This window comes from Barbatula barbatula (assembly GCF_947034865.1).
Source record: "Barbatula barbatula genome assembly, chromosome: 9".
NCBI classification, from domain to species: Eukaryota; Metazoa; Chordata; class Actinopteri; order Cypriniformes; family Nemacheilidae; genus Barbatula; species Barbatula barbatula.
In genome coordinates this window covers 7,821,924-7,847,436 of record NC_136772.1, presented here as the reverse complement: position 1 = coordinate 7,847,436, position 25,513 = coordinate 7,821,924, and the positions used below count along the sequence as shown (strand labels likewise).

The window sequence follows — 25,513 nt, the reverse complement described above, 5'->3', positions numbered from 1 at the left end:
ATCCGAGATGTATGAAACACAGCATACATCTGTATTGTACAGTCTTAATAAAATAATACTTATGTCAAATTTTATTATTTTGGGTAAAATGGGAACTAAAAGACATAAAAAACAACAATAACTATTTGCTGAACAGCTCTGTAACAGCAGATAATTGGTTTATTTGCAACAGTTTAATCTATATATTATAAAAAGACTACAGTGACTTTCCCAATAAACCTTAAGAGAACCAGCTGAAAGGAAAATAAATAACTAAACAGTGCAGTCTACATTAGAATAATGTAACTTTCTTTACATCTAGCAAATTAACTAAAGCCGGCTACAGTGGAACACAACTAAAAATATGTCACATCCTTATACAATAGACTTCTGTAAGGTAGGCTATATGAATAAAAACTTCTGTTCTCAGTGCAGAATATAGAAACTGGGACAAAACGTTGCCAGCACTCTTTAGGCGCGATCATCAAACAAGACTATGGTGACCTTCCCAAAAAACCTTCTAAACAAAGCCATCTGAATGGAAAATAAAGGGACAGAAAAATCTAACTTTCTTTACATCTAGCAAATTTACTAAAACTGGCTACAGTGGAACACAACATAAAATATGACATATCCTAATACATAGACTGAAGCTTCTATAAGGTAGTCTATACTGTATATGAAAAAAACAGTGCTCAGTGTGCAGAATGTACAAACTTGGACATAACTTTGCCAGCACTCTTTAGGCGCCCCAAGCGCTCAATCAGCTCTTCTCTTTTACCAGCAACATCAGAATCTTCTCTGAGCAAATTTTCTGTGTTGTTCCTTCCAATCATGGCAAGCATTGCATTCTGGAGATGAGATATGTACTGATCCAGCATGTGGTACTGAACTATCAGCGGCACTTGGTTGGCCAGACGGTCAGATGTGATCTAGCAAAATACATAAGAAATTAAGTCATTCTAAACACGTAAGTCAACATTTATCACAAGACATTGCTCAACCCAAAGTTTTATAATTTTATCATAATGTTTCTATCCTAGAAAAAACAAGATTCATTTCATTAGGTGTCCTGTGTCTTGTAAGTTTGTTTTTGTCAAATTTTTTGTTTTTATTTCAAATTAATGTCTGAAAACAATTGTATGTAAAACATGTGTAAATCAAAATGCGACACAGGAGGAGAGCAATACTAGAAACGAGAGGGGCAGGGCCAAATGACGAGACAGGAGAGAACGCATATTATGTCCTGATTGACCATAATATGATCCTCTCCACATAAAACACGTGGGTCTGTCATGATTCTGCCCCTAGACCAGAAAATCAAGACAAGAGCAGGCAGAATCATGACAATACCGATCAGCAGATCTTTCAGCAGAACTTACTAAAGACTATAAAAGATCTGGTTGCCAGTTTCAAGAAAGCACAGAGTGTGTTTGTATGAGTAGAATGGTGGGGGTTGTCGCCTCAGACTGGCGGGCAAATATCCCTTATTTGTCTGTTTAAGAGTGGCTGTAGGCCCCAAATCCCCACGTTTTGTAGGAACAAATTGGCAGAACCAGGGGTCTTGTTTGCCCAGCCTCCTTGGATGGGTAGGGTGATGAAAGGTGGGAGGAAGATCTGGAAAATCTCCATCAAAGAGCTCCATTCCTGGGAATGGAAGAAATAGTGTGATGTCTAAAGTAACCAGCAGAGACGCATCTGCCTGTCCTGACCCTAAAGTGAGATAAAAGAGATAACCAGGCAGATGTCCGTGCTTTCAGACTACAAAACAAGCGACAAGGAAGATACATTTATAAAATGAATAAACTGAAAACATGCAGAATGAATAAAGGTCTGAAATTTTGGGTGATATTTAACAGCTGGATCCACTGTTCATTGTATATAACCATCATTATTCCATAAATGCCTGAAAACATTGCCTAGATATTTTGTCACTTAATCATTGTTTACTCACCCTCATCTTATTCATTCTTTCTTTGGTGAACCCTAAAAGAAGATATTTTGAGAAATGTCTCTGTTGTTTTGTGTCCATACAATGAAGTCAATGGGGCCTAATATTGTTTGGTTACCAACATTCTTCAAAATAACTTCTATTGTGTTCTACAGAAGGAAGTCAAAGAGGTTTGAAATGACAGAGGTGAGCAAATGATTAAAACAATTTGCATTGTCCTCTTCGCTTTGATGACAAGTCAAGTCAACTTTATTTATATAGTGGTTTTTACAATTTTTATTGTTACAAAGCAGCTCTACAAGAAAACATATTGATTACAAGCAAAACATAAAGTTATACAAGTCGAAACAAAAAAGGTGAAAACACAGAAGACAGAGACACAGATTTAGCCACAGCCACACCCACACACAAAACACTCCACATACACAACATGAACAAACACGCACATACAAAGACGCGCAGACGCGCAGACGCGCAGACGCGCAGACGCGCAGACGCGCACACGCACACGCACACGCACACGCACACGCACACACACACGCACACACACACACACACACGCACGCACGCACGCACGCACACACACACACACACACACACACACACAGGGCCATCACCTATAACCACACACCGAAGATAAGGAGAGGGAAACACAGGTCAAATGTGTCAAACAGACTATAAATTCCTGTATGCAGTGTTAATTAAATCAAACTTTAAAATTCTAGCAGCCCCCCCCAGCCAGGCAAACAGTGCAAAACAGTATGCAAACGGTGGCGAGGAACCCAAAACTCCCTTGGAGGAGAAAAAAACATAAGAAGGAAACCAGGTCTAACCAGGGGATTCAAGTTCCCCTATGCCAAAAATCGACAGTGCTTGCATAACAAGGCAAAATAAAAACATTTTAGATTTAAGCTTATCATTTTATAATCTAATAGCAGCTGAAATTTTCTAGTGAAGACGTGTCAAGTCGCCGCGTCCTTATTTATCCAGCTCTATCATCTCAGCATTTGTCAGGTCTGGAAATAATGAGACAAGACTGGCTGAGAGTAGAGTACTGTTCTGCACTCTTTGATGCAACAAATACATTGGTTGTTATTGGAAGTGTTCCTGGTTCCGGTTGATCTAACTAATGCAGACTAAATCTTCGGAATACTTAAATTATGATAGTGTAGTGTATGCAAGATTAAAAAGATGCGTCTTTAGTCTAGTTTTAAACTAACAGAGTGTGTCTGCCTCCCGGACAGTGCAGGGAAGACTGTTCCAAAGTTTAGGCGCTAAATAAGAAAAGGATTTGCCACCTGCACTTGATTTTGAAATTCTATGTATTACCAACTGACCGGATGCCTGAGAGTTTTTTTAATAAGCCTGCACAATAAGCAACCACCTAATACTGTATTACAGTAATCTAATCTTGATGTCATAAATGCATGAATTAATTTATCTGCATCTAATGGTGACAGCATATGATGTAGTTTAGATATATTTTTAAGATGGAAAAGCGCATTTTACAGGTTTTGGTAACATGGTTCTCAAATGACAGTACTATTGAATAAAACGGCAAGATTCTTTGCTGAAGATGAGGGTTTTATGGAACATCCGTCAATAGTCAATAGCAGTATTCTTGGTTGTTATATAAGGTGGTTTTTGGTCCAATGAGTAACACTTCTGTTTCTGACAGCAGGCACAAATTTTTACCTCAATAAGATGAGGGTGGGTGCTCAGGAAATGAGTCCGTGTGGTATACCACAGGTCTCTTTGAGGTCCGTGTAGCCTTGCATGAAGCCATATGATGATCGTGCTTGTAACCAGTCATGTGACTAATCCTGTTAGTCCAAAACCCACTCATTTTTCTTTCACCGTTTCTCCTGCTCTTATGGAAAACACCCATTTATTTATCTCTATGCCCCGAACAGAGATAATCTGGGTAGTTACTAACTTTGATTAATCTGATCAGTGTTTAAATATGATGAATATTACATATAAGCAAGTAGAATCTATTCCAAAGACTATAACGTCATGTGACAATCAATTACAGATCACTTTACATACGTAAATGATACAGAAACAATACAAACACTCAATATTTGCTTTATTGAGCATATTAAATTTCAACACTGTCTATCCTACAACACAAAGAATAAAATGATCAGCTATTAATTTGTGCATTGCATTAAGTTGGTAAACTAAATTCTATTTCAGTTTTTTTAAATGGTTGAAAACTTAAATTAAATATGTTCAGAATTTTTTATAAGGATTTCAAAATAAGAATTATGGAGCTACATTTGATCACATTTTCCATTTCAAAATAGATAATACGTTATATTCTTATTTTATGTACAATAATACTGTTTCATCCTTCATTATATAGTTGGTGGAATCAAGCCTTCATTCTAAAAACACAGAGAGCCCTCTACTGGACGTTCTCAAAAATACTATTAGCACTGTCAGTTCAATTAGTAATGTTTGATGCTCTTGTCTGATAAAGATCCCATATACTTCAGGACCAGCTGTTCTATGCAGTTTCACTTTCCAGTAAGCTTGAGAACATCTCTAACCATAGCGCCAATCCCATCAAAGATCAAACTTATTACAGTTTTTTGGTTGATAATTCATGGTTTTTCGGTTTAAGTTATACACCTTTTTGGTATTTACATAAATGTAAAACTAATGCGACTTTATACAAATTTTCACTGTAGCTACCCGATACATTTTACACCATTTATAGACAGTAATGAGCTGTAAATAGATAAGGTGAAATTAATAATAACAACTGGTTGTGTAATAATAATAATAATCATGTGTAACAACAAGTAAATTGTTTATTTATTTTCAAGATAAGTTCAAGATAAGATGGTATACAGACCAAAAACATATGATGGCCTTCTTAAAAAAAACGTCTCAACAGAACAGCTGCATGGAATTAACCATTATAAATCCAATAATGTGACTTTAAAATCTTGCAAATGAACTAAACATTGGCTATGGTGGTACGCAGCATGAAATGTAAAAGATATGAATTAAAAAGAACATAAAAAACATATAATAATAGCCAAGACTCTAGACTTCTGCAAATGGATATTAAAAAACAGTGCTCAAACTTCAGAGCAAACAAACTTGGACAGAAGTTGGCCAGCATTCTTCAGGCGCTCCAAACGCTCTTTCAGCTCTTTCCTTTTACGAGCAACCTTAGCATCTTCTTTGAGGAGATCTTCTGCATCGCATCTTCTAAAAATGTCATACATTGCATGCTGGAGTTGAGATATGTACTGATCCAGCATGTGGTACTGAACTATCAGCGGCACCTGATTAGCCAGACGATGAGAGGTGATCTAGTGGCAAATACATACAAAAGACATTTAAAATCATTCTAAACTTGAAATGCACAACTGTAGATTGCACAATGTCACATTCCACTATTCTAACTTTGATCACACTTTTATTATAAAGGTGACCTGTATAATTTTTTATATATATTTTTTTAATCCCAAATTAATTTGTGTTTGGGCTGACAAAATGACTAAGCACAATTAATTGCATCCAGAAAAAAAATTGCGTTCACATAATATATATGTGCACTGCCCATATTCATTTTGTATTTATAACCACAAACACCTGGGTATATTTAGGAAATATGTTCATGTATAAATTACCTATAATTAAAATTTACTTTTATCCATTTTTATATTTTTTCTTAAATTAATGCATGCATGTGATTATAAATACAGAATTATTGTGCAAAGTTCACAGACAATTATTAACACAAACTTTTATTCTGGATACTATTTTTCGTGATGAATGTTTGATAGCCCCAGAGGGAATATAATTAATTGTCAAAGGAAAATTTACATTTATTGATTTGGCAAATATACTTCCCTGAAATAATGTAAATAAATAGTTTAAACAGTTATGTAAACTATACTCATTGATTAAGCTAATGAGTGTATAAAACATGTTTGAATGTTTGCATGAATGTTACAAATGATTACCGTTAAATAGGCATTGAGATGCATCGACATGTCTCGTACATCGCAATTTTGCAATACGCCTATTTGCTGTTGTATTGTAGCACCATGCTGGTAAGTGTAAAGAGAGTCTTGACAGTAGACGGTCTTCTCCATCTTAAACTGAGACTGGACTTTCTCCTCTGCTTTCAGAAATTCTTCTTTCAAAAAAACTTCAATTGGATATCCTGCTTCCCTTAAAAGTTGAGGAAACCCCTCAAAGTGTCGGTTAACAATAGTGTTCACGCGAGAGTGAACAATATCTGTAAAAAATGGGGGCCAGGAAGACAATCATGACAAACAATTACTAGGAAAATATCAGCCATTCATTTTTCTCCATCATTTTTTGGGGGGCTGGTAACTATATATGTATATAAGTACAAAACACTGTCAGAACTATGGTAAAGCTGCTCCCCACCTCTGACATCTTTCAGGAGCTTTAAAGCAGGTTCCTCTAGCTCATCAAAATGTTTCCTGACAAGGCTTTCAAATGTTGTGTAGTTTACAACTCCAGGAAGCTCCTTTCCTCTGTGAGCTCTTATGTCATCTACCCCTAGAGCCGCTGGACACAGAGTTATGAAGGACACCCTTTGAAAGCTTCCAATGTCACACATGTGGCAACATACAGTAATTCACAATCGCAGGAAACAAATTACAAATGTTTACTAATAGGTTTAAAATGCTAAACCACATAGAATTTGACCCACTAACACTGTTCCTGTTAATTGTAAATGGCAAAATTATTAGCAGAAGAATTTTTTTATCCATAGAAAATACAAATTTAACAAAATATCTTGACACAGATTCTCATGGGCAATGCTAACTCTCTTATATTATCCCAAACTCACTCTTAGCAGTTTTGACATCCAGGAGACATTTCCATTTATCGCATTCCTCCCTGAATTTTGCGTAGACCCTCTTGCCTGAGATTTGTAGGTCCTCATCTGCTCTTTTCACTTTTTCAAGTACATCATTGTACTGGTGAATTTTCTAAAGAACACAGGTCATCAAATTAATAGATTAATGAAAAAGACACCAACAAACACTGAAGGGGTGTAATATGTAAGGGATAATCCCCCGCTAGCTGTGCATAAATAAAGGATATTAATACACATTAATGAAAATCCTTCAATGCACAGCCTACTGTAGATTATCCATTTTATACCATGGTCGTTTACAAAGTTAAAATTGAGCAAGTTAAAGCTGTTAATGATGTTTGCAATGGAATTTTTGATCCAACGAGTAAAAATTTCAATTTTAAAGGTGCTTGTGTCATTTTAGCGGCATCTAGCGGTGAAATTACAAATTGCAACCAACTGTACACTCCAACCTCACCCTTTTAAAGCACTAGAGAGGCTGAGAGAGGATTAAGATGTTTTTTAACAAATTTGAGCTTCTTTCTCAAATGAGATAACGTATTTACGAATCATAGTCATGTATACTGTATTATATTGGATTTTTTTCAATATATCCTCAAAAACACTACAAGCTGGCCTTTTAAATAATGGTGATCAAACAGTAACTACCTGTGCATTAAACGGTTTAAATGCACAACTTTGAGCCAATCGGAACCAAGTATTCAAACCAGACCATATAAATACAATAATTTGAAACATATTTCACCATAATCAGAAAATTGTTCTTTTCTTGTCGATCAAGAGGAACTCCATCTCCCAGCAATTTGAGATCCTCAGTGGTCTTAGCTAGTTTCATCTCAAGTTCTTCCTGTAACTGTGGCAGTAAGTTCTAAAGGTAAAGAAATGACATTGTAATAAATTTAGAAATCTAGAATTGTTGTATCACAAAAACGTTTACTACAACACATGCTCAGTTTTTGTCAATGCTTTTATCTCATTCAATTATGCATACGTACGGTAATGTGTATAACCAATTCATCCGTGAGTTTTTCTGCCAGAAGGGGTATTGTAGCTTTACCGTCCTCCAGAAGAGGCCTAAAGCAAAAAATTAAACTCAATAGTGACAAGGACTTCATTAGGAACATAGCTGCATAAAATTAGAGCCACCCATGGTTTGCAAGGCAAAAATAAAACGCATTCTGAAATGTAAAACTTGCTTTAATAAAATGTAGATTTTTTTCAAATAGGACAATGGCATTATTACATATTAATAATTTACATAGAGTTTGGCTATTTTGTTATTTATTTGTGCTACAATATGGTTGTAATGTAGAAAGAAAGCAAAACACATGTCTTGCCTAAAATGAGCACTTTCATCAAAAAACGTTCTTTCTTTTTCCAAGGCTTCTGCCAGAGTAAGCTTGTCATTGATATCTTGCTGGCCCCGGCACTTAACAATCATGTAGCCCTTCTTTAGCTTTATCAGAAGATTGTTAACTGTATCGACCACGGTCTTCTCCATACCTTTGTCCACCAAATCTGGTTTAGTCAGAATACCTGCAAGAATTAAGATTTTATGTTTTAAAATATTTCACAAAGCAATTCACAGTCTTTATTCACAGTCTGTGAAAATTTAATTCACTTGTTCAATCAGTAGATTTATTGAAACATACAGTACATACCCAGTGTCCTGTGCCCATCTGGATCCACATTTGACGCCATATTTAATGCTTCAGTGTTGGCAATATCAATGTTTGCTGGCACAACCACCAAGCTGATGGTCTCTTGTTTTTTGATAAACTTTTCAATTAGATCTTTAATCTGTTAAAGAAAATCTCCATTACCACAGTACTGACAAGGTACCTTTCATATTTTCTCATGGATGAGAACTTTTATCTTGAGTTTGAAGCATTATTTAATTGACCATGTACAGTATAAATACCATTCAAATGATTTCTTATCATTTGCAATGAAAAAAGTAAAAACAGTGTTTTAACCTGGCTGGTTGGCAATTAAGCTAGATCACTCAAAACGTATAAATCACTTATAAATACCGTAGATCTATCAAATCTCACCTGTTTCTCAATGTCCTTTGGTTGGTTGCCAGTGGCAACCCTAGCAATGCCTGGCAGGTCAATAAGAGTTAGATCAGGAACATCACTGGACTTGATCTCTAAAGTGATCATCTCATGACTGATTCCTTCATGTCCAGCCAATGCAATCTGAGCTACATACACAGTAGATAATGTTATGCTGATATCACCAATGCCCCACAGATAACAAAACAAATTTTACACAATTTAAGACTAACATAAAATATCTTCTGTGCAATACACACCTTCTAAGATAGCATTCTCAACTTCTGCTGGACTTTCTAGTTTCATGTGTTGGTCCTTAAATGACAACGATCCAAGCCAGGTGTCTTGCTCTTTAACTTTCTTCAGATTGAGGACAAGGGGACATCGAGTGACTATACCTGTGTTCATAGATGGTTAGTTTTCTATTTGTAATTGACCTATTCTTTTATGGAGAGAACTAATGTGCATACAGTTATGGTTTCTAAAGCAGTGTATAGAACTGTGTTTGCATTTATTAACCTGTTCCTCTGGGCAATGCCACCCCAGAGAGCGCCTCCAATACAGAACTCTTTCCTGAGCTCTGATCACCTATAACAGCAATAGCTGGCAGGTTCAAGTCTTTCTCAACACCAAGTGCTCTGAGACTGTCAACAAGGTCAATACAGGGACGCACTTTTTCTTCATACTGTTGGTCCAGATCATTACTCATATTTCCCCGCTTTGAAGATCCTTGTGAAGACATGTTCGAACTATTCTGATTCTGTAAAATATGACAAAAAAGGTAGTCTACGCAAAGGTAGTCTACGCATAATATTAATTTAAAAGGAGGTAAAATGATTTAAGGCAACATATTAATGGTGCATTTTCACTACTCTGCTCAGTGTTACTGCCAACACAAAAATGCAGTTGTGGCCAAAAATGCATTTCCACTGCGACCAACCTGTAATGGTCTCTGCTCTCTGATCATAATTATTGCTTGTTAAAATTAAATTAGATTAAATAAAAATTCTTTCTAAGAAATGCATTGAGAGCTCTGTAATTAAAAATGAATGGAAGTCAATGGAGATATAAGACTAGTAATAACTGAATTCTAGAGCTCTCTTATTGTAATTCTTACTAGTAAGAAAATATTCTAGAGCTCTCTAATCGTAATTGTTAATAGTAAAAATTAAGTGATAGAGCTCTGTTATTATAATTCAATTTTTACTAGTAACAATTACAGAGCTCTCTAATTTAAATCTTACTAGTAAAAATGCAATTACGACGAGTAATGCTGGGGACAATGTAAAATAATTCGGCTTGCCATACTTGACTTCACTTTTACTTTCAGTGAATTCATGGTACAGCATGCTTTTTACCCACCCTGTGTGTGACACGTGATTTCAAAGTAATATTCACAGTTCCTCTCAACAGTGAATCGATACCCGCTACTCCGCTCTCCACCGCCCAAAACCACCTTTGCAGAGGTGCAGAGTTGATGCATTCATATATTTCTCTATTATTCTATTTCAAGTTTATTTCTAGATACATTTCTATTTTTACTGAATTCCTTTCTAAATGTGAAATCAAAATGTATCACTTAAAAGTCAAGGGTTAAGCTTCCTTTACAGTATATTTTGTTTTAAGAGATGTACAACTCTTACAAATTTGGTATACGAGTTTTTACAAACCATTCTCGGAATCATTTGGATTTACCCAAGCATTCCATAAAATAAACTTAAAAATGTAGTCAGCCAAAGCACATGAACGTCGTAACAATATTAACAATTAAACAATGATCCTAAAACATTTCTAGGAAAATAGATAAAACGTGAAAAGACTGAATACTCACTGCAGCCACCGATAGCCTAGATACAGCACGAGTCGTTTTCAAACTCATGGGTTTTGGTTTCCTTTTAAATAAGAATGTATGACATCCCCCAATTTCATATTTGTCAACGCCCTCGCATTTGATCTGTTCCTGTCATTCCTACCGGAAAACCGGAAACGCGACAGAGAAACTACAGCCTAGAGTTAAATATTTAGACAAAAAAGGTAGTCTACGCAAAGGTAGTCTACGCATAATATTAATTTAAAAGGAGGTAAAATGATTTAAGGCAACATATTAATGGTGCATTTTCACTACTCTGCTCAGTGTTACTGCCAACACAAAAATGCAGTTGTGGCCAAAAATGCATTTCCACTGCGACCAACCTGTAATGGTCTCTGCTCTCTGATCATAATTATTGCTTGTTAAAATTAAATTAGATTAAATAAAAATTCTTTCTAAGAAATGCATTGAGAGCTCTGTAATTAAAAATGAATGGAAGTCAATGGAGATATAAGACTAGTAATAACTGAATTCTAGAGCTCTCTTATTGTAATTCTTACTAGTAAGAAAATATTCTAGAGCTCTCTAATCGTAATTGTTAATAGTAAAAATTAAGTGATAGAGCTCTGTTATTATAATTCAATTTTTACTAGTAACAATTACAGAGCTCTCTAATTTAAATCTTACTAGTAAAAATGCAATTACGACGAGTAATGCTGGGGACAATATAAAATAATTCGGCTTGCCATACTTGACTTCACTTTTACTTTCAGTGAATTCATGGTACAGCATGCTTTTTACCCACCCTGTGTGTGACACGTGATTTCAAAGTAATATTCACAGTTCCTCTCAACAGTGAATCGATACCCGCTACTCCGCTCTCCACCACCCAAAACCACCTTCGCTTTGGGGAGTGTCAGTAAATTTACAGTAAATGCAAATGCTGAGCGACTTTCGGGAACGGTTGATGTTAAGGAGTGGATCAAGAGTTGATGCATTCATATATTTCTCTATTATTCTATTTCAAGTTTATTTCTAGATACATTTCTATTTTTACTGAATTCCTTTCTAAATGTGAAATCAAAATGTATCACTTAAAAGTCAAGGGTTAAGCTTCCTTTACAGTATATTTTGTTTTAAGAGATGTACAACTCTTACAAATTTGGTATACGAGTTTTCACAAACCATTCTCGGAATCATTTGGATTTACCCAAGCATTCCATAAAATAAACTTAAAAATGTAGTCAGCCAAAAGCACATGAACGTCGTAACAATATTAACAATTAAACAATGATCCTAAAACATTTCTAGGAAAATGGATAAAACGTGAAAAGACTGAATACTCACTGCAGCCACCGATAGCCTAGATACAGCGCGAGTCGTTTTCAAACTCATGGGTTTTGGTTCCTTTTAAATAAGAATGTATGACATCCCCCAATTTCATATTTGTCAACGCCCTCGCATTTGATCTGTTCCTGTCATTCCTACCGGAAAACCGTAAACGCGACAGAGAAACTACAGCCTAGAGTTAAATATTTAGCAACATTAAAACATTTACATTTTGAACATTAAAAGAGCGTAATACCAGAAATTATTTCTGGTGGGAAATGTCGTAAATCCGAGATGTATGAAACACAGCATACATCTGTATTGTACAGTCTTAATAAAATAATACTTATGTCAAATGTTATTATTTTGGGTAAAATGGGAACTAAAAGACATAAAAAACAACAATAACTATTTGCTGAACAGCTCTGTAACAGCAGATAATTGGTTTATTTGCAACAGTTTAATATATCTATATATTATAAAAAGACTACAGTGACTTTCCCAATAAACCTTAAGAGAACCAGCTGAAAGGAAAATAAATAACTAAACAGTGCAGTCTACATTAGAATAATGTAACTTTCTTTACATCTAGCAAATTAACTAAAGCCGGCTACAGTGGAACACAACTAAAAATATGTCACATCCTTATACAATAGACTTCTGTAAGGTAGGCTATATGAAAAAAAACTGTTCCCAGTGCAGAATATAGAAACTGGGACAAAACGTTGCCAGCACTCTTTAGGCGCGATCATCAAACAAGACTATGGTGACCTTCCCAAAAAACCTTCTAAACAAAGCCATCTGAATGGAAAATAAAGGGACAGAAAAATCTAACTTTCTTTACATCTAGCAAATTTACTAAAACTGGCTACAGTGGAACACAACATAAAATATGACATATCCTAATACATAGACTGAAGCTTCTATAAGGTAGTCTATACTGTATATGAAAAAAACAGTGCTCAGTGTGCAGAATGTACAAACTTGGACATAACTTTGCCAGCACTCTTTAGGCGCCCCAAGCGCTCAATCAGATCTTCTCTTTTACCAGCAACATCAGAATCTTCTCTGAGCAGATTTTCTGTGTTGTTCCTTCCAATCATGGCAAGCATTGCATTCTGGAGATGAGATATGTACTGATCCAGCATGTGGTACTGAACTATCAGCGGCACTTGGTTGGCCAGACGATCAGATGTGATCTAGCAAAATACATAAGAAATTAAGTCATTCTAAACACGTAAGTCAACATTTATCACAAGACATTGCTCAACCCAAAGTTTTATAATTTTATCATAATGTTTCTATCCTAGAAAAAACAAGATTCATTTCATTAGGTGTCCTGTGTCTTGTAAGTTTGTTTTTGTCAAATTTTTCGTTTTTATTTCAAATTAATGTCTGAAAACAATTGTATGTAAAACATGTGTAAATCAAAATATTTAATAATCTGTTGTTTGAACATGGAAACTTGAACAAGTTTTTTGAAACTGGGACAACTTGTAATATCATGTTTAGAAGTGAATTGTTTAGAAACCAAATAAAAGACAGATGACAAAGACTCCTTAATTTTTTTGATAAATGCATACAAATGCATAAATGTTTTAAATGATTACCATTAAATAGGCATTGAGGTGCTGTGCCATCTCTCGTACATCAGCGCTGACGCTTCTTCCCTTGGAAATAAAGACATTTGTGCTTGTTTGCAGTTTTACAGCTTCTAGCTGGCGACTGTAAAGGGAGTCTTGAGAGTAGACAATCTTCTCCATCCTAAACTGAGACTGCACTTTCTCCTCCGCTTTTCGAAACTCATCTTCCAGAATATCTTCAATTGGATCTTTAGCAGCCCTCAGGAGGTAAGAGAATGCCTTGAATTGATGGCTAACAATGGTATTCACACAAGAGTGAACAAAATCTGTAAACAATGTGTACCAGAAAACAAGCCAATTAAAAGAGATTGTTTTGGCCTAATTTTATTATATCAATAATTTTGAATGAAATCCCTTACGTTTACATCCCACAGGGTGTCTCACGCTTATACACACATATTTGACCAGGTGGAACTCGGACACTGACACAATGATAGGTGGAGAGAAATGAAAGTTAAAGGGGAGTAAAAGTTGAATTACTCTAAGAAATTGGAAAGAAAAAAGGATGATGATTTCTTTACATAATTTTTTACTTAAAAAAAATCTTTAAACAGTGTTTAATATAATATATGTAATATAAAATATTGTGCACTGGAATTGAAACAAACCAGTTAAACTCACAGGTTGCATTGTAACCACATTAAACGGCTAAACTAAACCCACATTGAAAGTCCAAAAAAAACATCATATACCGATCAGCAGATCTTTCAGCAGAACTTACTAAAGACTATAAAAGATCTGGTTGCCAGTTTCAAGAAAGCACAGAGTGTGTTTGTATGAGTAGAATGGTGGGGGTTGTCGCCTCAGACTGGCGGGCAAATATCCCTTATTTGTCTGTTTAAGAGTGGCTGTAGGCCCCAAATCCCCACGTTTTGTAGGAACAAATTGGCAGAACCAGGGGTCTTGTTTGCCCAGCCTCCTTGGATGGGTAGGGTGATGAAAGGTGGGAGGAAGATCTGGAAAATCTCCATCAAAGAGCTCCATTCCTGGGAATGGAAGAAATAGTGTGATGTCTAAAGTAACCAGCAGAGACGCATCTGCCTGTCCTGACCCTAAAGTGAGATAAAAGAGATAACCAGTGCAGATGTCCGTGCTTTCAGACTACAAAACAAGCGACAAGGAAGATACATTTATAAAATGAATAAACTGAAAACATGCAGAATGAATAAAGGTCTGAAATTTTGGGTGATATTTAACAGCTGGATCCACTGTTCATTGTATATAACCATCATTATTCCATAAGTGCCTGAAAACATTGCCTAGATATTTTGTCACTTAATCATTGTTTACTCACCCTCATCTTATTCATTCTTTCTTTGGTGAACCCTAAAAGAAGATAATTTGAGAAATGTCTCTGTTGTTTTGTGTCCATACAATGTAGTCAATGGGGCCTAATATTGTTTGGTTACCAACATTCTTCAAAATAACTTCTATTGTGTTCTACTGAAGGAAGTAAAAGAGGTTTGAAATGACAGAGGTGAGCAAATGATTAAAACAATTTGCATTGTCCTCTTCGCTTTGATGACAAGTCAAGTCAACTTTATTTATATAGTGGTTTTTACAATTTTTATTGTTACAAAGCAGCTCTACAAGAAAACATATTGATTACAAGCAAAACATAAAGTTATACAAGTCGAAACAAAAAAGGTGAAAACAAAGAAGACAGAGACACAGATTCAGCCACAGCCACACCCACACACAAAACACTCCACATACACAACATGAACAAACACGCACATACAAAGACACGCAGACACACACACACACACACACACACACACACACACACACACACACACACACACACACACACACACACACACACACACACACACACACACAGGGCCATCACCTATAACCACACACCGAAGATAAGGAGAGGGAAACACAGGTCAAATGTGTCAAACAGACTATAAATTCCTGTGTGCAATGTTAATTAAATCAAACTTTAAAATTCTAGCAGCCCCCCCCAGCCAGGCAAACAGTGCAAAACAGTATGCAAACGGTGGTGAGGAACCCAAAACTCCCTTGGAGGAGAAAAAAAACATCAGAAGGAAACCAGGTCTAACCAGGGGGTTCAAGTTCCCCTCTGCCAAAAATCGACAGTGCTTGCATAACAAGGCAAAATAAAAACATTTTAGATTTAAGCTTATCATTTTATAATCTAATAGCAGCTGAAATTTTCTAGTGAAGACGTGTCAAGTCGCCGCGTCCTTATTTATCCAGCTCTATCATCTCAGCATTTGTCAGGTCTGGAAATAATGAGACAAGACTGGCTGAGAGTAGAGTACTGTTCTGCACTCTTTGATGCAACAAATACATCGGTTGTTATTGGAAGTGTTCCTGGTTCCGGTTGATCTAACTAATGCAGACTAAATCTTCGGAATATTTAAATTATGATAGTGTAGTGTATGCAAGATTATAAAGATGCGTCTTTATTCTAGCTTTAAACTAACAGAGTGTGTCTGCCTCCCGGACAGTGCAGGGAAGACTGTTCCAAAGTTTAGGCGCTAAATAAGAAAAGGATTTGCTACCTGCACTTGATTTTGAAATTCTATGTATTACCAACTGACCGGACGCCTGAGAGCGTAGTGCACGAGAAGGACTGTAATACAAGAGAAGTTCACTCAAGTAGTTTACGAGCTAAACCATGTAGGGCTTTATAGGCAATAAGCAAGATTTTAAAGGTAATGCAATGCTTAATATGTAACCAGTGCAAGGTTGACAGACCTGGGCTAATATGATCATACTTTTTTGTAGGTGTTTGAACTCGAGCTGCATTTTGGACCAGTTGGAGTGTTTTTAATAAGCCTGCACAATAAGCAACCACCTAATACTGTATTACAGTAATCTAATCTTGATGTCATAAATGCATGAATTAATTTATCTGCATCTGATGGTGGCAGCATATGATGTAGTTTAGATATATTTTTAAGATGGAAAAGCGCATTTTACAGGTGTTGGTAACATGGTTCTCAAATGACAGTACTATTGAATAAAACGGCAAGATTCTTTGCTGAAGATGAGGGTTTTATGGAACATCCGTCAATAGTCAATAGCAGTATTCTTGGTTGTTATATATGGTGGTTTTTGGTCCAATGAGTAACACTTCTGTTTCTGACAGCAGGCACAATTTTGTAAGCTCAAAATGTACTTGTCTTAAAGGGACACTTTAAGACTTACAATCTGTTTTTGCACACCACTTATAAACTAATACCTCAATAAGATGAGGGTGGGTGCTCAGGAAATGAGTCCGTGTGGTATACCACAGGTCTCTTTGAGGTCCGTGTAGCCTTGCATGAAGCCATATGATGATCGTGCTTGTAACCAGTCATGTGACTAATCCTGTTAGTCCAAAACCCACTCATTTTTCTTTCACCGTTTCTCCTGCTCTTATGGAAAACACCCATTTATTTATCTCTATGCCCTTATTTCCCGAACAGAGATAATCTGGGTAGTTACTAACTTTGATTAATCTGATCAGTGTTTAAATATGCTGAATATTACATTTAAGCATGTAGAATCTATTCCAAAGAATATAACGTCATGTGACAATCAATTACAGATCACTTTACATACGTAAATAATACAGAAACAATACAAACACTCAATATTTGCTTTATTAAGCATATTAAATTTCAACACTGTCTATCCTACAACACAAAGAATAAAATGATCAGCTATTAATTTGTGCATTGCATTAAGTTGGTAAACTAAATTCTATTTCAGTTTTTTTAAATGGTTGAAAACTTAAATTAAATATGTTCAGAATTTTTTATAAGGATTTCAAAAATAAGAATTATGGAGCTACATTTGTTCACATTTTCCATTTCAAAATAGTTAATACGTTATATTCTTATTTTATGTACAATAATACTGTTTCATCCTTCATTAGATAGTTGGTGGAATCAAGCCTTCATCATAAAAACACAGAGAGCCCTCTACTGGACGTTCTCAAAAATACTATTAGCACTGTCAGTTCAATTAGTAATGTTTGATGCTCTTGTCTGATAAAGATCCCATATACTTCAGGACCAGCTGTTCTATGCAGTTTCACTTTCCAGTGAGCTTGAGAACATCTCTAACCATAGCGCCAATCCCATCAAAGATCAAATGCAGTTTAGTTTCACACATGAATGCAGGTGTGGTCACCACCTTATTCTTCTGGTCCACATGGGCTTCGTGATGGACAAATGTTAAGGGTAATTCAGCCATATGGAAAACAAAAAAAGCTGAAAACAAGAGATCTACTCTGTACAGTAAGGATATGGTGACTTCTTTAACCGTATGCTTGGCGCCCAGTGCAGTGATTGCTTGAGTAGTTGCAGCATATGGCCACTTCCCACCTTCCTCCTCCTCATGGCCCACTGTCACATCCACACCCGGGAAAACCTTTGCAGCCAGCACCGGAGATATACAGCACAACCTGGGGACAACAGGACAAGATATGAAATTGTCTTCATAGTACTGAAAATACAATACACGTTATCTTAGGATGTGCAGACATGTAGTACATACAAACAAACCCTTCATAATCGGACGGACAGGTTACTTACCCAATTGGCTTTCCAGCTCTATGGAAATCTTTTAAAACACGCTCCACATCCTTATTTATCTTACAATCCTTTCCATCAACCGCAAAAGTTGACCTGATAATGGCAAAGACATGGAATATAAAGTATCGGAGTATTTCTTTAATAATTTGTAATAAATTTATGCATAAAAAAAAGAACTCAACTCACAGATTTTTAGCTGCCCCAAAACCACCAGGAAAGATGACTGCATCATATTTACCAGCATTCAGTTTAGTCAATTCTGTGATGTTTCCCCTGGCGATACGTGCCGACTCTGACAAAACATTCCTAATACATCAAAAGATTAAAAACTGAAAACTTAAACAAGAAAATATATTGTTAATGACTTTTTATTTTCAGAGTAAACATGAGATGTTATGTAGATATATTGGACAGTCATGACTTCAAAAGGCGCCTTACCTTGACTCTTTCTCAACAGGCTGACCTTTGCTGTGATCTATCACATCCATCTGAAACACATCAGGTGCAAACATCTGAACCTCTGCACCTCCTCGACTAAGATGCACAAGGATTCTACAAACAAAACAACAAAAAATTTAATTCACATCAGTGTCCTTGAAATAGCCTTGAAAAATATATCACTTTTAAATATTGTATAATTAGAGTACGGTAAGAGAAAGTTAAAAACAAGCAAAACCAGGACATTTGAATGATGATTCTCTCAATGGTCAATTTTACAGAAACATTATACAAAAAACCAACTCACGCCGATGCCTCGTGGATTTCAGTGCCATCATAAACACCACATCCAGACAGTACCTAATGACAGCAGAATGACAACACGTTGGTATGCAGCTTTTTGTGGGTAAAAGCATAAATATATTAAAACAGATTGGAATTGTCTATGCATATATCAGTAGGCCTACTATAATAATAGTAGCACTATGCAAATGTCATTTTGTTGGTGTTCAAATCTCTGGGACCACATTAGTTTAGTTTTAACTTCCCATTTTCTGCAGTTTTACTCTACTTCTTGACTACTTTAAACCAAGGACAGTGGAATGACCTGAACCCCTTAGCCACTTTAGATACACATAGATCTAAAGCAGAGTTAAATTGGTGCAAGTAGTCTGACATGCAGCTTTAAAACAGCCACGCGCAGCAACCATTTCGTATGCGTTTAAATACTTACTATAGCGACTTTGGCACCTGTGCAATTTGAAGTTGCGTGAAATTGAGCACATAGCGCAAACTTAACGTGCGCAGATCGGAGCAGAGACCGTGCAGCAAACATGCTGCTGAGAGAGGACGGACAACAACCGATTTCTTCTCGGTAACGGCATACGAAGTACCATGGGCATATACCGCCACCTACCGTTTACTGTGCAATCTAGCAACATTTAAACTAACCCAAGAGGAACACGAGATGAATAGTATTCTTATAAAAAAAACGATGCATTGGTGAATTTTGACATTTCTGTAAAGTTAAAATGGTCAGCATTTTACTTTATTTATTATTGCATTCCATAGATGCAAAATATCTGGGATTCATTTATTTAAAAAAATAAACACTGCTTTACAGCTGACTGGATCTGACGTTCCCCTTAGGTCTAGGGCTTCTTTAATTTTATTTGACCCCAAACACTAAACTTGTTAATGTAGGTTTATGATATTAACCTTTTCACTTTAAAAATCTTTATTTAAATATAAAATCTGTCAAATACAATGTTTTTTATTTGGAAAAACTTATTACAGTTTTTTGGTTGATAATTCATGGTATTTAGGTTTAAGTTATACACCTTTTTGGTATTTACATAAATGTAAAACTAATGCGACTTTATACAAATTTTCACTGTAGCTACCCGATACATTTTACACCATTTATAGACAGTAATGAGCTGTAAATAGATAAGGTGAAATTAATAATAACAACTGGTTGTGTAATAATAATAATAATCATGTGTAACAACAAGTAAATTGTTTATTTATTTTCAAGATAAGTTCAAGATAAGATGGTATACAGACCAAAAACATATGATGGCCTTCTTAAAAAAAACGTCTCAACAGAACAGCTGCATGGAATTAACCATTATAAATCCAATAATTTGACTTTAAAATCTTGCAAATGAACTAAACATTGGCCATGGTGGTACGCAGCATGAAATGTAAAAGATATGAATCAAAAAGAACATAAAAAACATATAATAATAGCCAAGACTCTAGACTTCTGCAAATGGATATTAAAAAACAGTGCTCAAACTTCAGAGCAAACAAACTTGGACAGAAGTTGGCCAGCATTCTTCAGGCGCTCCAAACGCTCTTTCAGCTCTTTCCTTTTACGAGCAACCTTAGCATCTTCTTTGAGGAGATCTTCTGCATCGCATCTTCTAAAAATGTCATACATTGCATGCTGGAGTTGAGATATGTACTGATCCAGCATGTGGTACTGAACTATCAGCGGCACCTGATTAGCCAGACGATGAGAGGTGATCTAGTGGCAAATACATACAAAAGACATTTAAAATCATTCTAAACTTGAAATGCACAACTGTAGATTGCACAATGTCACATTCCACTATTCTAACTTTGATCACACTTTTATTATAAAGGTGACCTGTATAATTTTTTATATATATTTTTTTAATCCCAAATTAATTTGTGTTTGGGCTGACAAAATGACTAAGCACAATTAATTGCATGCAGAAAAAAAATGTTGTTCACATAATATATATGTGCACTGCCCATATTCATTTTGTATTTATAACCACAAACACCTGGGTATATTTAGGAAATATGTTCATGTATTTATTTAAATTACCTATAATTAAAATTAAATTTTATCCATTTTTATATTTTTTCTTAAATTAATGCATGCATGTGATTAGAAATACAGAATTATTGTGCAAAGTTCACAGACAATTATTAACACAAACTTTTATTCTGGATACTATTTTTCGTGATGAATGTTTGATAGCCCCAGAGGGAATATAATTAATTGTCAAAGGAAAATTTACATTTATTCATTTGGCAAATATACTTCCCTGAAATAATGTAAATAAATAGTTTAAACAGTTATGTAAACTATACTCATTGATTAAGCTAATGAGTGTATAAAACATGTTTGAATGTTTGCATGAATGTTACAAATGATTACCGTTAAATAGGCATTGAGATGCATCGACATGTCTCGTACATCGCAATTTTGCAATACGCCTTTTTGGTTATGTATTGTAGCACCATGCTGGTAAGTGTAAAGAGAGTCTTGACAGTAGACGGTCTTCTCCATCTTAAACTGAGACTGGACTTTCTCCTCTGCTTTCAGAAATTCTTCTTTCAAAAAAACTTCAATTGGATATCCTGCTTCCCTTAAAAGTTGAGGAAACCCCTCAAAGTGTCGGTTAACAATAGTGTTCACGCGAGAGTGAACAATATCTGTAAAAAATGGGGGCCAGGAAGACAATCATGACAAACAATTACTAGGAAAATATCAGCCATTCATTTTTCTCCATCATTTTTTGGGGGGCTGGTAACTATATATGTATATAAGTACAAAACACTGTCAGAACTATGGTAAAGCTGCTCCCCACCTCTGACATCTTTCAGGAGCTTTAAAGCAGGTTCCTCTAGCTCATCAAAATGTTTCCTGACAAGGCTTTCAAATGTTGTGTAGTTTACAACTCCAGGAAGCTCCTTTCCTCTGTGAGCTCTTATGTCATCTACCCCTAGAGCCGCTGGACACAGAGTTATGAAGGACACCCTTTGAAAGCTTCCAATGTCACACATGTGGCAACATACAGTAATTCACAATCGCAGGAAACAAATTACAAATGTTTACTAATAGGTTTAAAATGCTAAACCACATAGAATTTGACCAACTAACACTGTTCCTGTTAATGGTACATGGCAAAATTATTAGCAGAAGAATTTTTTTATCCATAGAAAATACAAATTTAACAAAATATCTTGACACAGATTCTCATGGGCAATGCTAACTCTCTTATATTATCCCAAACTCACTCTTAGCAGTTTTGACATCCAGGAGACATTTCCATTTATCGCATTCCTCCCTGAATTTTGCGTAGACCCTCTTGCCTGAGATTTGTAGGTCCTCATCTGCTCTTTTCACTTTTTCAAGTACATCATTGTACTGGTGAATTTTCTAAAGAACACAGGTCATCAAATTAATAGATTAATGAAAAAGACACCAACAAACACTGAAGGGGTGTAATATGTAAGGGATAATCCCCCGCTAGCTGTGCATAAATAAAGGATATTAATACACATTAATGAAAATCCTTCAATGCACAGCCTACTGTAGATTATCCATTTTATACCATGGTCGTTTACAAAGTTAAAATTGAGCAAGTTAAAGCTGTTAATGATGTTTGCAATGGAATTTTTGATCCAACGAGTAAAAATTTCAATTTTAAAGGTGCTTGTGTCATTTTAGCGGCATCTAGCGGTGAAATTACAAATTGCAACCAACTGTACACTCCAACCTCACCCTTTTAAAGCACTAGAGAGGCTGAGAGAGGATTAAGATGTTTTTTAACAAATTTGAGCTTCTTTCTCAAATGAGATAACGTATTTACGAATCATAGTCATGTATACTGTATTATATTGTATTTTTTTCAATATATCCTCAAAAACACTACAAGCTGGCCTTTTAAATAATGGTGATCAAACAGTAACTACCTGTGCATTAAACGGTTTAAATGCACAACTTTGAGCCAATCGGAACCAAGTATTCAAACCAGACCATATAAATACAATAATTTGAAACATATTTCACCATAATCAGAAAATTGTTCTTTTCTTGTCGATCAAGAGGAACTCCATCTCCCAGCAATTTGAGATCCTCAGTGGTCTTAGCTAGTTTCATCTCAAGTTCTTCCTGTAACTGTGGCAGTAAGTTCTAAAGGTAAAGAAATGACATTGTAATAAATTTAGAAATCTAGAATTGTTGTATCACAAAAACGTTTACTACAACACATGCTCAGTTTTTGTCAATGCTTTTATCTCATTCAATTATGCATACGTACGGTAATGTGTATAACCAATTCATCCGTGAGTTTTTCTGCCAGAAGGGGTATTGTAGCTTTACCGTCCTCCAGAAGAGGCCTAAAGCAAAAAATTAAACTCAATAGTGACAAGGACTTCATTAGGAACATAGCCGCATAAAATTAGAGCCACCCATGGTTTGCAAGGCAAAAATAAAACGCATTCTGAAATGTAAAACTTGCTTTAATAAAATGTAGATTTTTTTCAAAAAGGACAATGGCAATATTACATATTAATAATTTACATAGAGTTTGGCTATTTTGTTATTTATTTGTGCTACAATATGGTTGTAATGTAGAAAGAAAGCAAAACACATGTCTTGCCTAAAATGAGCACTTTCATCAAAAAACGTTCTTTCTTTTTCCAAGGCTTCTGCCAGAGTAAGCTTGTCATTGATATCTTGCTGGCCCCGGCACTTAACAATCATGTAGCCCTTCTTTAGCTTTATCAGAAGATTGTTAACTGTATCGACCACGGTCTTCTCCATACCTTTGTCCACCAAATCTGGTTTAGTCAGAATACCTGCAAGAATTAAGATTTTTATGTTTTAAAATATTTCACAAAGCAATTCACAGTCTTTATTCACAGTCTGTGAAAATTTAATTCACTTGTTCAATCAGTAGATTTATTGAAACATACAGTACATACCCAGTGTCCTGTGCCCATCTGGATCCACATTTGACGCCATATTTAATGCTTCAGTGTTGGCAATATCAATGTTTGCTGGCACAACCACCAAGCTGATGGTCTCTTGTTTTTTGATAAACTTTTCAATTAGATCTTTAATCTGTTAAAGAAAATCTCCATTACCACAGTACTGACAAGGTACCTTTCATATTTTCTCATGGATGAGAACTTTTATCTTGAGTTTGAAGCATTATTTAATTGACCATGTACAGTATAAATACCATTCAAATGATTTCTTATCATTTGCAATGAAAAAAGTAAAAACAGTGTTTTAACCTGGCTGGTTGGCAATTAAGCTAGATCACTCAAAACGTATAAATCACTTATAAATACCGTAGATCTATCAAATCTCACCTGTTTCTCAATGTCCTTTGGTTGGTTGCCAGTGGCAACCCTAGCAATGCCTGGCAGGTCAATAAGAGTTAGATCAGGAACATCACTGGACTTGATCTCTAAAGTGATCATCTCATGACTGATTCCTTCATGTCCAGCCAATGCAATCTGAGCTACATACACAGTAGATAATGTTATGCTGATATCACCAATGCCCCACAGATAACAAAACAAATTTTACACAATTTAAGACTAACATAAAATATCTTCTGTGCAATACACACCTTCTAAGATAGCATTCTCAACTTCTGCTGGACTTTCTAGTTTCATGTGTTGGTCCTTAAATGACAACGATCCAAGCCAGGTGTCTTGCTCTTTAACTTTCTTCAGATTGAGGACAAGGGGACATCGAGTGACTATACCTGTGTTCATAGATGGTTAGTTTTCTATTTGTAATTGACCTATTCTTTTATGGAGAGAACTACTGTGCATACAGTTATGGTTTCTAAAGCAGTGTATAGAACTGTGTTTGCATTTATTAACCTGTTCCTCTGGGCAATGCCACCCCAGAGAGCGCCTCCAATACAGAACTCTTTCCTGAGCTCTGATCACCTATAACAGCAATAGCTGGCAGGTTCAAGTCTTTCTCAACACCAAGTGCTCTGAGACTGTCAACAAGGTCAATACAGGGACGCACTTTTTCTTCATACTGTTGGTCCAGATCATTACTCATATTTCCCCGCTTTGAAGATCCTTGTGAAGACATGTTCGAACTATTCTGATTCTGCAAAATATGACAAAAAAGGTAGTCTACGCAAAGGTAGTCTACGCATAATATTAATTTAAAAGGAGGTAAAATGATTTAAGGCAACATATTAATGGTGCATTTTCACTACTCTGCTCAGTGTTACTGCCAACACAAAAATGCAGTTGTGGCCAAAAATGCATTTCCACTGCGACCAACCTGTAATGGTCTCTGCTCTCTGATCATAATTATTGCTTGTTAAAATTAAATTAGATTAAATAAAAATTCTTTCTAAGAAATGCATTGAGAGCTCTGTAATTAAAAATGAATGGAAGTCAATGGAGATATAAGACTAGTAATAACTGAATTCTAGAGCTCTCTTATTGTAATTCTTACTAGTAAGAAAATATTCTAGAGCTCTCTAATCGTAATTGTTAATAGTAAAAATTAAGTGATAGAGCTCTGTTATTATAATTCAATTTTTACTAGTAACAATTACAGAGC

The 25,513-nt window shown here is 35.6% G+C and overlaps 3 protein-coding genes across 7 annotated transcripts; all 3 read right to left on the bottom strand.

Moving 5' to 3' along the window:
• Positions 1-4,730: 4,730 nt before the first annotated feature.
• On the bottom strand, positions 4,731-12,078 carry LOC306898975 (interferon-induced GTP-binding protein Mx-like). 4 transcript variants are annotated; one of them, XM_079464906.1, is made up of 12 exons: positions 12,024-12,057; positions 9,386-9,626; positions 9,127-9,264; positions 8,864-9,015; positions 8,471-8,609; positions 8,147-8,345; positions 7,805-7,883; positions 7,555-7,677; positions 6,780-6,921; positions 6,350-6,493; positions 5,917-6,194; positions 4,731-5,259 (listed from the first exon to the last, which is right to left on the bottom strand). In XM_079464906.1, exons 2-12 carry the CDS (start codon positions 9,606-9,608, stop codon positions 5,023-5,025), a joined length of 1,854 nt encoding a protein of 617 aa, XP_079321032.1. In that variant the 5' UTR covers positions 9,609-9,626; positions 12,024-12,057; the 3' UTR covers positions 4,731-5,022. The 4 variants fall into 4 exon arrangements, with proteins under 4 accessions (XP_079321032.1, XP_079321031.1, XP_079321033.1 ...); XM_079464905.1 differs by having other exon boundaries at positions 4,733-5,259; positions 9,386-9,667; positions 12,024-12,078; XM_079464907.1 differs by lacking the exon at positions 12,024-12,057 and adding an exon at positions 10,698-10,743 and having other exon boundaries at positions 4,733-5,259; positions 9,386-9,667.
• An 889-nt stretch (positions 12,079-12,967) lies between these two features.
• On the bottom strand, positions 12,968-25,083 carry LOC306898727 (interferon-induced GTP-binding protein Mx-like; the record flags this gene model as incomplete). Its single annotated transcript, XM_079464470.1, has 15 exons — positions 24,808-25,083; positions 24,549-24,686; positions 24,286-24,437; positions 23,893-24,031; positions 23,568-23,766; positions 23,226-23,304; positions 22,976-23,098; positions 22,201-22,342; positions 21,771-21,914; positions 21,338-21,615; positions 20,444-20,674; positions 14,458-14,749; positions 14,014-14,070; positions 13,616-13,914; positions 12,968-13,204 (listed from the first exon to the last, which is right to left on the bottom strand). Exons 1-15 carry the CDS (start codon positions 25,028-25,030, stop codon positions 12,968-12,970), a joined length of 2,733 nt encoding a protein of 910 aa, XP_079320596.1. The 5' UTR covers positions 25,031-25,083.
• Positions 17,251-19,553, bottom strand: LOC306898216 (glutamine amidotransferase-like class 1 domain-containing protein 3, mitochondrial). 2 transcript variants are annotated; one of them, XM_079463517.1, is made up of 7 exons: positions 19,376-19,553; positions 18,950-19,002; positions 18,643-18,756; positions 18,391-18,510; positions 18,205-18,297; positions 17,918-18,074; positions 17,251-17,830 (listed from the first exon to the last, which is right to left on the bottom strand). In XM_079463517.1, the coding sequence occupies exons 1-7, from the start codon at positions 19,475-19,477 to the stop codon at positions 17,702-17,704; spliced, it is 768 nt and encodes a 255-aa protein (XP_079319643.1). In that variant the 5' UTR covers positions 19,478-19,553; the 3' UTR covers positions 17,251-17,701. The 2 variants fall into 2 exon arrangements, with proteins under 2 accessions (XP_079319643.1, XP_079319642.1); XM_079463516.1 differs by having other exon boundaries at positions 17,251-18,074; positions 19,376-19,507.
• Positions 25,084-25,513: the final 430 nt, after the last annotated feature.